The sequence below is a fragment of the Gavia stellata genome, chromosome 9, assembly GCF_030936135.1.
Source record: "Gavia stellata isolate bGavSte3 chromosome 9, bGavSte3.hap2, whole genome shotgun sequence".
Classification (NCBI taxonomy): domain Eukaryota; kingdom Metazoa; phylum Chordata; class Aves; order Gaviiformes; family Gaviidae; genus Gavia; species Gavia stellata.
This window is the reverse complement of record NC_082602.1, coordinates 32,395,379-32,409,256: the sequence shown is the minus strand read 5'-3', so window position 1 is coordinate 32,409,256 and position 13,878 is coordinate 32,395,379. Positions and strand designations below refer to the sequence as shown.

The following is a 13,878-nucleotide window of genomic DNA, read 5'->3' as shown; positions in this document are numbered from 1 at the left end:
GGTTTAAAGTATCTCTCATTGTTTTGACATAATGATGTAAATGAATCAATAAACTCAAGATATTTAAGTGATAAGAGATCGTAGTTTAAACAAGCTGAGAGGAAGGCATTAAAACTAAGTTCTCATATTGCTATTTCAATAGATTCCCCCCTACCCCTAGAAAGTAACATCAAAGGAAATACCAAAGACTAAATAAAAGTAAATGAGATTCTTTTTTTTATTGCTTAAAAATGTGGTAATTCTTCAAGCTACCAGCACACCCACCAATGTGCTTCTGTTTACAACCCTTTTTTTTGTTCTGTTAAGTGACTTGCATTTTTTTTTATATATCTCTGATTAATATACTTTGAAAATAGGGCACCACGTAAGTGTGTTTTTCTAACCAGGAATTAGCTTGATACCGAATACTTATGGTACCTATCCAGAAAAACATGACGCTTGGTTTCAACTTATTGGTTAGCAAAATACAAATACAAAATTAGGAATGACAAGGAAATAGAACAAGACATTATTTTTAACAGTTATTTTCAACTAGTAATGGAGGAATATTGCTGTTATGAGTTGAAAGAATGATAATATACTAAGAACATGTTGTCCTTATCATTCGGACTATAGATTTCTTTCTGTCTTTTGCTTCACCAGTTTTCTACAGCTCCTACCTCCTCATTTACATTAATTGCTGTACACTAGGCTCTGTTTTGATTATCCTGCCTTGCAGCTGTCTACAAATAGTTGTCTTGATCACTAAAGGCCTAAAGAGCCGTACACTCTTCCAGAAAAAACTAAGGACTCTCTCCTCTCCACAGTGGATATAGCAGCAATCTCCGCAGTTTTTCTTTGGGCTACTCACTTTTCTACTTGTCACCCACCTGCATTGCCCCAGCCCCAGTCCCTACATTGTACAGGGGGTTTTTTCCCCCCCTAATTTTTGCATATTGTGTGCTGAGTTTCATCCCTCCTAATAACAGTAACTTTTCCCCAAGATCCAGCAGAAGTGGCAGTGTAATACAGATCAAGTTTGTTAATTTTTAGGTTGGACTTGATGATCTTACAGGTCTTTTCCAACCGTAGTGATTCTGTGATTCTGTAATTTGGCCATGATTTTCACTATTCTTTAGCATCACTAACGAGAGCAATCTTCAGAACTCTCCAACACATATCAACCCCATGCAAATTATGTGAGAGTCTCAGCACACTTTACACTGAATTCATTATTTACGCACATATACGTGTCTCTGCAAACATTAGTCCATGTTAACTATACCGATGCCAAGTGTTGCATACAGCAGCATGATATTATAATGGTAATAGAAATACCCAGGAGCCAGCAGGCGCTTCCACTGTTTCAGACCATTATCTAAGCCCAGCACCACATTGCCCCCCAACTGCAGCGGTATGCAAGTAATGCAAAGCAATGCAGGTATTGCAAACACTGCAATTCTCCATCATATATTAGAAATAATGTTCACACTAAGAATTTAAATATCACCCCCTCACATTCCAAGAAACATAAAGCTTAGGCCTAATTGACATAAAGAAATGAAAACCCACATGCTGCTGAATAAAAGAAGTAAACAGCTTTGCATACCAAGAGGTAGTGAAGCATATGAATTTCAGCCAGATCAGACAGAGAAACAGAGAGTGAGTGCAAGAGAAAAAACAGAAACAGCGAGGGCAAGCAAATGCGAGTGTGCGAAAAGCCATGTATACGGGCATGAGAAAGCCATCATGATTCCACCTCTTCCTCATACCCCACCTAGCCAGTGGTACGTTCAGGCTCAGTTGTCTCACTGAATGCTTTGAATACCAATTATAAAATGTCACAGATACAGTAAACAAAGATGTTATTACTACGCAAGTGCCATTACCCCATCCCCTCAGCCAGTTTTCAGTCCCATAGTACAATTGACTTCCAGTGTAAGACTCATGAAATGAATAAAAGAGTGAATTACTCTACAAGTTGCAGAGAATGCCACATTAGTATAGAGTAGATATAAAAGCTAATAATGAATGCTTCTATTAATAATGAATAAAAATATTCCAATAATTATTATTATATTGTTGAACAGACCTTCAAAGGATACAATATCACTTTGTTCCAAGAATAGAGCATAATAAGAGAGCATTAAAATTCCAGCAATTTAAAAATACATTAAAATGGACAAAAAATTCTTGCAATAATCTTTTCAGGTGCCATGAGTTAGTGGCATTCAAAATAAAGAGCCTCAATGAAATCAAACCCACGTTTCCAACATCCAACGCTTATGTTTTCTTTTTCAGTAACAAATAACTTAGTTTCCTACATTATAAATCCCACTTACCATGTCCGAGTATTAACTTCATATCTGTAAAGATCATCCACCAATCCGTATTTATTGCCAGGTAACGCTTTGTATCCACCATGGACATAAACAGATTTTGTGAGTTCGTCATAGACACTAGTGTGGCCATATCCACCTTGTACAATCGCTCCTTTTGTTTCTGGTACGAGCCACGAATTAGACCCTGGAACAAATGTACAAGAGACATAGGTTTAAGGCTTACAATTGCTAACACACAATATTAGGAGTTTTAAGTATATAAAATCATTTTCACTATAATTCTAAATACAGCAATAACTAAGGACTTGTTTTAAGTAGTGATTTTATACCAATGTATCAAAATATCTGCAATCAGATAATATTATTAGATTATTATCTGCTATTCTTAATTTAATCACAAATACATCGTTGCTACAGGTGCCAGGCAGTATCTCATACTCTCCTATGTGTGAGTTCAGCACACACACATAACCAAAAAACCCAGCTCAAACCTTTTGGAAAATATGAAATTAAGTGTTAAGATTAATTCTCTCTCAACCTTAACTTTGTCCTGCCAGAGATGGCTGATGAGAATTCAGTGCTCCAGCTACTTCAGCTGCATTAGGAAGACCTGTACTCAGTCATGGGGAAACTCTCTGGAGAAGCCTGGCAGAAACTGAACTGCTGTGAGTTGTGAGAAGTATGTAACGTAAGGTAGCTCAAAGTACACATGAATACAGACAGACACTTTGCTAGTAAACTGTAAAATTTTTGAGCTAAAATCAGTTTCCAACTACTGTTTCTTAGTTATTTAATGGCAAATATGCCTTTTCAGTTGCTGAAAACTCACAGAAGGATAATTTGATAGCAGCTCATTAAACTGGCACTTAAATCCATATTTTACATCACATCATTAATAACTGCAAAGAGACACCAAATAAAACCATTCACAATAGCTGTTATGACTGAAGAATAAAACACAACTGGAAAATATTTTACCATAGCAATAAAAAAAGACAGAGAGGTTAAGTGACTTCTTGTTGCCTGTGGCCCTGAAATGTCCAGTTTTTCCCCCTCCATCTTCCCAGCTGATGACATAAGTCACCAAAAGAGCAAGCCATGACATTAGTATTTCTTGCAGAAGCCAGCCTATTCAAAAGAGCCTGTGATGATTAGGCAGCCAGTTCTACAGATGTGAAATGGAAGAAATATTCACTTACAGCCTCTTGAAGATTATCTCAGAAGAATAGAAAGGGTGGACAAGGACTTCCAAAATGGCAGTCTCCTAATTCTTAACCTAAATTGGCTGCCATTATGAAGTTATTTATCCAGGGCTAGCACACACCACCATACACCTTGCTTCATCTGAAAGTTAGTTTAAATTCCATTTCCATTTTTATTTGGTATTATGTAGGTAGTTTAAGATTACCTTTTTCCTCCAGATTCTTCTGCTCAGTGAAGAGACTCATGACTTTCAGTTATTACTGTCACTATTCTACTTTGATTAAATGGTTTCCAGGCACTGCCTCTATAAGCAAGTTACATTTTTCCCAGTAACAAGTGCTTATAGCAAGTCAGTAAGTATAAACTGGAAGACTTGTGCTGATTTTTTGTGTGTATGAATGCTGATATTTGTGTAATACACTATTTATAGCTGTCACAGTATATTTACATTATTTATATGTAGTGTAATGTAACTAGTATTTCATTCCAATCTCTATGTTGGATATTATCAAGCTATTAAGAACTGCAACTCTGAACACAAACACCAAATTTGTACCAACAATACTGTATTTTACATACATATTACCTTGCTAACAATCAGATTTCCTTGATACAATTTATGTAAGAGGGTTGGTGAGGAGTCAACCCGCAGATACACCTCTCTATCACCAACACCATCCTCATTTTTGCATTTAAATAGTGATCAGTCCTAAAGATTGGCATATATGCTTTTCAGGGAAAAATGACTATTTCTCCACATAAATTTACACAATGGTGTTGATCATACGCATAACAGAATATTTTGCATTTATATCTGACTGGTTTATGTAGCATTTAGAACAGTCATGGTAAAACTGCATATTGCATAGCTTTACATAACACGTGCAGAAATATGAATAGCTGTTCCTTCTTGTGTAATAAAAACTATGTGCTATGGATAACTACCTAAATTTGAGAAAAGAGGTCCAGCAACATCTTTCTGAAATAAAAGTCAAAAGCAGCATTACAGTTTCTCCTTCTATTTCCCATTCTAAAATTTAGTTGAGTTGCCTAAATTTTGAATACTGAAATGTATATATGCAGTTTTCATCTCTTTCACACTTCTTCAGCATCTTGAATATTGCATCATTCAGACAAAAATACATCTGAATTTAAAGACAGTACTATGCATATGATCTGCTTTTTTTAAAACAATTCACTGATATGGCTCTTCACCTATCTTCTTTTTTTAAACAGAAAACCAATTCTTCTTGAAGGTATTTACATAACTATTCTTAATACTCAAAGAGATCCCACTCTCTATCACTAGATCAGACAAAGTACTTGATTGACCAAATCAGTCTGCAAAACTCTGCACCCTCAAACAGCTTGAAAAGCCAAATACAGAAAGAGCTCTATGAATAAACAAACCAGAAATAAGGAAATAGGATTTTTTTTATTTCCAGATTTCAATTTGTAAGTTTAATAGACAATATAAAAATAAGGTCAAAGGCATTTTAGGGGGGGGGGAATCACAAAAAAAGAAAACCATTCCAGTAATAGGGGCTTGTACTTTTCATTTGTAATTTGACATTTTTCATCAACATCTGGGCAACTGTCCAGAGAATTCTACCACATAAAGTTTCTGTTGAAATGCTTAGGAAAGTCACTATGATAACTTCAGATAATTAAATCTGTCAGATATTAAACAGCTGGACACAGTTACAGGCTGCAATATTCTGGTCACCTCTGTCAAACAGAAACATGCATTTCATGTCCAGCTTCACCACGACCATTTCCAGGAGACTGATCAAGTGAAAGAAAAAAAGAAAAAAGCCACTTACAGAAGCATGTAAACAGAAAAACAAATTACAGCTGAGATAGAAGCTAAACTCACTAATTTAATGTACTGAAGCTGGGGGTATGACTCCATTCCAAAATTCTGACAGACACAGAAAGTGAAATTGCAGGTCCAGTAGCAAGTGTTTTAAACAAAGCTGCTTAGATATTACCAAAGAACAGCAACCATATTGCTGACATTAAAGACCAGAGGGAGAAGTGACAAGATCTGGACAATTACAGACCTTAACCTCACCTCAGTAATATGCAAAGGTTTAGAACAAAGGTTTTTAAAAAAAAAAAAAAAAAAGAAAGAAAAATGTTGAAATAATGGGAAACTGCTTCACTGGACAATATAAATGTACCAAACCATTTACATCACATTTACCTACAAAAAAAGGAAGTGTAGGTGTTCTTAGTCTCTGGGCTTCAGTAACATCCTTACTATAATGTCATAATGGGAAATAGTAAATAAGCCATTATAACAGAATGGGATTTGGGCACTGAACAAGAAGCAGCAATAAACAACGTTGAAAGGTGCTGGGATTACTAGAGAGACTTCTTAAGGATCAGAAGGGGTGCATTTTATGACACTGTCACAAATTTAAGGTGTAATAATTGCATAAATTTAGACACCATCAATTCACAGAAGCAGCAGAACATGCAGAATGAACTGGATGATCTTGGCTACTGAAAAAAATGGATCAAAATTCAACAATAACTTAAAGATATTGTGCACTGGGATTAGCAGCATGAACTTCTGTAAAATGGAAGTACATCAGTTGATAATGACTGAGAAGAATGAGTAGGAGCACTACTTCATCAGAGAAAGTCTATGAGCCATTAATGACTTTCTCACGGATGCAGTACAAATGTCATTTTACTACATACCAAGTGAGGTGTTCCCAGTAAAGTAGGATTAAGATTACTTAGCCAGTCACTGGTGAAATCTCACTTAGAATATCCCACAGGCTTTTCTAATCATCCATGTTCAAGTGAGATGAACTTCTTGTGAAAAAGGTACAAAGATGAACTATTAGAATGAGAGCAGAATAGATGAGGTTGCCTTAATTAGTCATCTCCAGGAAGAGAGATGAGCTGCTTACATTAAACAATGTATCACCCAGGAAACAAGCGAATATAAATTGGCCATTGATAATCAGAATGAATGATGAATTAGAAGATGCCTAGTCACTAAAATTATAACCAATTTTCCAATGACACTGAACAAAACCCAAATTGTTTAAGATTAAACCCTATATATTTTTGAAAGGAATTATAAAATATGGTGTTTACATTTAAAAAGCACTGATTTTGGTGGCCAACGTGATACATTCCAGCTTTTGCTCACAGGAAGTTAATCACATCCAAAGATGTAACACCATTCCATCATCAAAGAATGCAAAGCAAATGAAATAAGAGATAAAACCTTATTCTTTCTTTTTTTCAGTTCACCTCTTTGTATAAAACTGATAAGGATGGCCATATCAAGAAAAACTGCAAATTTGAGTAATAATCACTTTATCATAAAAAACCCAGAACAATTAAAATAGCATTTTGAGATAAGGTTGCTTCTAAAAAGATGTTTGAAAAAAAAAATTTTTTATATGCAGTAATAGATCCACTAAAAAAATCCAAGGAAAGGTAGATAACATCAGCCTGATCTGTCCTTAACACAATACAATCTTCAAACAGATTAGGTAAAAAGACCAAAATGTCCAAGAAGCACTTCTGTGTGCCATCTTCATCTCATTGTAGTGACAAACTTTAAAATTTTTCTAGCAACCATGAAGCTTATGCTAACTTACAAAAAAAGAGGAAACACATGTTACATCATAGGGCCATTTCTTTTAATACTATTTCAAAGAAGCATTTTTAATCAAAAGCAACCTATAACCTACTTCTGAAGTCACAAAAAAAATTCAGCCTAAAAAACCCATGATATGCTACTAATCCAAACAAATCTCTGCCTTCTAAAAAAATAAAATAAAATCACAGAAGACTTATTCAGAAGTTTCTTAATATGTAAGGAGCTTTTATAAGCCTCAGCTAAAACAAAACACCATTATTATATTCACCTTGAGACTCACATTGAGATTCTTAGAAGGTTTATGAGGTATTGCTAACCTAAAGGGAAATAAATTTCCTTGGGAAGTAACCCAGAAGAGCTTTATGGTTCAAGTTAGTAAAATCATTCACATAATCCCCATACCAGGATTTATTGGTTCCTCAAAAGTCGTAAGTCTAGGTATAGCAAGAAAGGACAACAGAAAGCTCTTTTGTTCCTGCAACAACCACCATACCTTTGGAGTGGAAATGAATTCCTGTGCTTTTGCATGGCGAAAAATCTGCCTGCAAACCATGTCCGATTTTTCTGGAACATATTTGACTTTGATAGAAATTACTTTCTTCACTAATCAGACAATGTCAGAGAAATTTACAGACCATGCATAGATTTGATTCACATGTTTTGTTAATAAAGAACTACATACTTATGTGAAAAGCTAGGGAATTCACAAATAATTTAAACTTCTTTAGATGTTTCTTGACCCAGACCCCATGGAAATCAGGGTCACAGTAACTAAAGAAGGCTTTAGCACCAGAATTACACATATCACATGTCAAGTTAATCAAAGTTCATTAACAGGACTGGATCACTAGAGGTTTCAATTCATACGAACCAAAGGGTAAGTTCCCTCTTTCTATGCCTCTATTTCAGTAGGCATCTGGTAAATGCTTTTAAAATAGCCTTCATTAGAACTAAAAGCCATGGCTGATAACATTTAGAAAGAATAAAGCAGTACAATTTGAAATATTAAGGCAATGTATGTTTTAAAAGCAAGTGGAGAGAGAGAAAATGGGACTCTAATTTTTCTTTCAGAAACCCTTTTTTGTAACAAGTTTTCTTTCCTATTCAGGTGAATTCACAGCAATACTTCTACCAATTCCTATGGCTTTTAAGTTTGGATTCCAAGCTGCTAAAGTCCCCAAAAAACTAGCCATTCTTAGTTCAAACCGCCATCTGGAATTTTATGGTTAAAAATGATCCTACAGCTGCAAAACTGTAGATAAATGCTACAGCTGACACAGAATTCAGGGAAGTTTGCTACAAAATTCATTTAACTTAGGAGAGAGGGGAAGGAGGGAGATGCAATGAGGTAAAATGAAACATGAGAATTATCCACAGCAGAAATGGTTCAGTTACAGCATATAGACCATGTTCTGCAAAGCACTGCATGCGCCAATGATCCTTCATCACATGAGCAAACTCACTGAAATCAATGGGTTTCCACAGTAATACCCTCTATTGTTACAAGTTTACTTTATATTTGATGCAAATGAAGCATACTTTCTCTAATAAACTAAATTTCTCACTAGTATGTGATAAAATTATCATCTCAGAAAGGAGACATAAAAACTTGAGAATAATTCAGACCCACAATAAGCGCCAGAGAAATAAGTGCTTTCTCCTACTCAAAGTTTATCGCTATGGTATGAAAGGTTTAGGAGGGGTTTTTTCTTTGTTTGTTTTATATATACTTAGTTATAGTCTGTTTTATTAATCCTCCACAAACATAGCTTTAACATCAAAACAAAATTTAAAATAGGAACAAGTTGTACATTTCAACCACAAGGCCAGCAATAAAATCCGCCGGACAGAAAATTTGAGAGTACAAAATGAATCATGTACTCCTCGTCCTTTTCATTGCCCTCTTCATAATTACACTAACCACAATAATAGGTGAGAATAATACTGGTACTTCTACTCCAGACTAAATAAGCAGCATGTGAAGAAGCAAGTAATTCAAAGTTCCAATAGACATTAGAGTGAATGAGCATGCAGAAAACCAGAACAATGGATTTTTTATCTTCAAGAAAAAAAATTTCTCTCTTGTAGGTTAAAAAAAAAACTTTCAGGAATTAAGTTTTTCAAAAAAAACTGGCCTTTAATACTTAACAAATCTTACAATATTGTTGTGAAACATCATTCTAAGACCAGAGTTTTAGAGCAGTTTTATGCAGCTTAAATTTTTTCAGTGTGGATAAAGCACATTATGGTTCCTTTCCTCTTATTCCCATTCTCTTTTATTCTTCAAAATTTTAACACTACCATCAGGAAGCATAAGAACGCTCTAAGTTTTGAAGGGAACCCCCCACCCCATAAATGTGCTTAAACAATGTTTATACACATATGCATACATGCAAAAAAAGTAAAATGGAACAATTTATTATGCCTTAACATACAAATACTACTTTGAAATTTTGTATTACGCATTCTGTGATTGCTTAAATAACTGAGGGACTCAGATCAATTCTATACAAAACAAGGAATCAAAAAAGATAATAATTTGAATTAGCAGGTGTATAAATATTTCTAAAAATGTGTCAGAAGGTGTAGGTTTTACTGTTTATTGTACTGAAATAATATCTTAGATGCACCATGTATAAGATAAAAAACTATCTTGGTTTACTTAATTCTAGCATTTAAAATCACCCCTAAGATAAGCTTGCCAGTTTGCAAGGGAAATCCCAGACAGACATGGCATGTTATTCACAAAAATTACTTTAATTTTCTCATATTTCCTCTAGTAGTAACATGTATACACTTCAGAGAGAACCCTATATACACTGATGAACTAAGCTATTACAATTCAAAAATGAGAATGAAAGTATTACAGCAACATTAAAGACCCTTCAAAATAACTACATTATTGTAGTAGGCACTGTTTGCTGTATTCTGTTTTGCCCTTTTCTTTTTTTGCTCTACTTATTCTTTTTTACTCTAGCTACTCTGTGGTAAAAACAGTAAGTCTGCGGTAAGAAAGTAAGATTCAACACAACAATAACCATTGCGTGGAATATCTGGTTTTAACCTTTACCCCCTTTAGACTACCACAGCCATGTACACAATAACACATAGCCAAAGCCATTATACTCCAAACATGTATGAAATGCTACTGCTTAACAAGAAGTCTGAGCTATGTAATTTGAAAGAAAAAAGATGAGGTTTTATTTATTTTGCAAAATACATATTTTTCTTTCTGAAAACAGGAGTGTTCTTCACTTTAAAAAAAAAAAAATCAGGATTTTTTTTTTAATCAGTACATGATAAAAATTATTTGAAAGTGACTTACTGATGTAGTATTCTTGCACAATGCTTGTGTAACCATATATGGCAGAATATCCAAAAATTATAATCATAACCACATCTCTGCTGTCCAGCTCTACTATGTGTGCAGAATGACCTTCCACAGCATATTGTTGGCCATGTACAAGTACTGCAGGAGTTCTGGTACTCCATGTTTGACTGGGTATGTTGAAAATCCACAGCTCATCAGTAACATTGCCATTATTTGTTTCAATTTTGCCTCCATACATGTAGATGTCTTCCTGTAAAAATTAGAAGGGAGAGAAGAGAAAGCAAATAATGGCTTACAGAAAGATAACATCTGAACTGCATACTTCTGTGCTGCGTAATTTTTCATAACTGATCAATCTGATTTAAATCTTCACATTTAACTAATACTACATTAACCAGCTCAATATCAGACACTAATCCCAGACAATGATATTTAAACTAAACCAACAATGATGATAAGGAGATTATTTCTCTGAAAAATAAATCCAGCCGTGAAAATGACACCAAAATGAATCTCAGCCAGATTACTTCAAGCAGAAAAACTTTAATTACATGGCTCTTCTAATTCATACTGCAGCATTCTATTAGAAAAAACTAAACAGAAAGGATATTATATTGTTTTCTTAAGGAAGAGTTCAGAGAACTAAAATGTGATTTTCCACACACTCAGTTTATGGGGATTTCATTCAGCATGTGCACAGAAGAGCACATTCTCTCTTAATAGCAAAGTAACTTAAGTCCTGAGAAACTTCACAGTCATCAGAGCCCAAAGAAAAGGGACAATGTGTGTATACCACCCTCTTGGGCACATTTGTGAAAATCAAATCCCACGGTGGGGGTACTCTGAGTTTTTTTTAAAGGGATGCAAAACAGATTTTCCAGTCTTCATGAACCACTTACCTCAAACAGCAATGCCATCTGTTTTGATAAGTAATGAATGATTTACTTAAATATTAACTGAAAGGAAATCCTACTAAATCTCAAACTTCATCCAGAGTAGCAAACCAAGGCATACAAAGTCAAAAAACAAATTCCAGCTTGTTGGCTCAAGGACAGTTTATCCTAGGTAGAAAAAACTGCCTCTAGTTCTGAGAATGATACTTAGTCTTTGCTAGGACATACCAGAACCACGTGCACTCTGCATCCCATCTGCATGGTGTTTGTACAGTTGGCAGTTGTCTTCTGCATACTACAATGTAATATTCTAGAGTTTATCCTAAATTCAATTTTACCTGGGTTAAAGAAAAAAAAAAAAAAAAAAAAAGGAAGCTGCAGGCTTAGCACATTTGCCAAAGTTTTGCTTGGCATGGAATACTAAGCCTCAGAAAAAAAAGACTACAAGATAAAAAAACTACCTAATATAAGAAGTTTGGATCAACCATGGGGAAAATTCAAACTTACTGTACAAGGAGCCGAATAGAAATGTAAACTGCACGTTATTATCATCATATACTTCAAGAAAGATGAACTCAAACCCACAGGCATCTATAATATAGATGATCAGTAGATTTATAGATGATCAGTCTATTTAGTTCAGCAAAACAAAGGCTTGAGAGGGTTCTAATGCTGTCTATATACCTACAGTGGATGGTAAACAGAGTCCAGGACCACATGAAAAACTTCCTCATTACTCAGAGACATTAGTTAGTAAGTAATTGGCCAAACTGTCTGACCTGTCTTCAAGAGTCCACTTGAAATTTCTGCAAGATTTACAATTATTTTTTCATTTGAAGCAGGTAAACATTTCTTGATTTGGAATTTAAAGTTGTTCCTATGCAGGGATACTCTGTGTTACAGATTTGTTTGGACTGGTGGTGTTGGAACAAAAGATATTCACGTCCTTCAGTAGCAATCTGTAGTAGGATTAGATATATATATCTGAACCCATTCTTTTCCTATGAGATAAAACAACATTTCAAAGAGCTTGGTAAAGACCCACAAAAGCTGTAAGAAGGCTGTGCACTGATCCAAAGGAATGGCTTGAACAAATACTCTTCTTAAAATTATTGTATATTGCTCATTCATTGCACTGCCACATTGATCTCAGAAGGCAAATCAGCATCACTAACATAGTGGACTATTTATTTATTTATTTATTTTTAAATGCGGATACCAGACTACAGCAGAAAGAGGGAGCTAATTAAGGGGTTACAGGTGCTGTATAACAGTACTTGGGGGAAAAAAAAAAAAAGATTTCTGACACTGAGGAAAGACACTACACAAAAAAAGGTGACCTAACGAGCTGCATGAACTTCGAAACGATTACTCAGACAGCTGACAGTAAAAAAAGTCCTCCTCACAGTTCTGCTTAAGTGATTCAAAGTTCAGATAAAAGAACAATTCTGTGAGGAGCAATCTTTATAAATGACACAGCAGATCCTGTACACAAGACTATTCACAGAGAAAAAGACAAGAAGGTCATGACAACTGCTTTATCAACCACAAAAACAGATTTAACTAAGCTTCATTCAGGGCTATTTCTTAGATTAAGAAGCTCCTAGTGCTGCTGAAAAACACTCTTAAAAGTTAGTGACCATCAGCTGAACATGGAGAAAGAAAGGCTCACAGACCAAAGTCAGTGGAAGAAATACAGAATGAAAAAAATATTACATGCATATTTATACAGGACAAAAACAATGTCCTAGGCACATAAAGGTGGACATTTATCTGGAAAGCCTTATCAGGAAAGGATTGTAGGAAGGATACAAGTAGGAAGGATACGGTCCTGAGCAGCATAAAGATTGTGAAAGAAAAAAAGGAATCCCCTTACAAACTTACACTACCTTTATAACTTACTTATAAACTAAGTATAAATCAAGGTATATGCTTAATGTGAGGCTTTCTGACAGACACAATACACAGCATATAGAGATTCAAGAGTGCTAGTACACAAAAACTGCTGACCTTTAAATAAATAAAGCATACTAGATATTGGCCTATAATAAGATAGTATACCACAAAAGGAATGAGATGAAAAACAACAACAAAAATATAAAACTGAGAGTCCTTGTGAAATTAGTGAGGAAAAAGTGTCAAGAATCTGGTCCAGATGGAGGATGTTAAAAATTGGACTCCTGAGCCTGGAGGAGGGACAAGACCAAGAGGCAGACTGTCCAAGGAACAGATAACAAAACAACAGAGAGATAAGCACCAAGAAGATACAAGGCCTCCAACACACTCATATTTTAAAAGTTTTGATACCGCGTATCAAAAGCAATGCTTTTAATCACAGTGGCAGACAGTGAAGGTGAGTATTTACTCAATAAATTAAGCTTGGTCATTTTAGATATATTACTTCACATTAATAAAATTATCAAATTACAGAAACCTTTTAAAACCTTGTGTTTCTTCAATGAAAACTGCATATAAATATTACCATATGCAAACTGAAGTATA

The 13,878-nt window shown here is 34.8% G+C and overlaps 1 protein-coding gene across 1 annotated transcript in view; it reads right to left on the bottom strand.

Moving 5' to 3' along the window:
• ATRNL1 (attractin like 1) overlaps window positions 1-13,878 on the bottom strand; it is a 528,296-nt gene that overhangs the window by 438,575 nt on the left and 75,843 nt on the right. Inside the window, exons 8-9 of the mRNA XM_059821151.1 lie at window positions 10,478-10,733; window positions 2,322-2,505 (exon numbers count right to left, since the gene is read on the bottom strand). Of these exons, the coding sequence (XP_059677134.1) occupies window positions 2,322-2,505; window positions 10,478-10,733 (440 nt within the window). The remainder of the gene's footprint in view (window positions 1-2,321; window positions 2,506-10,477; window positions 10,734-13,878) is intronic.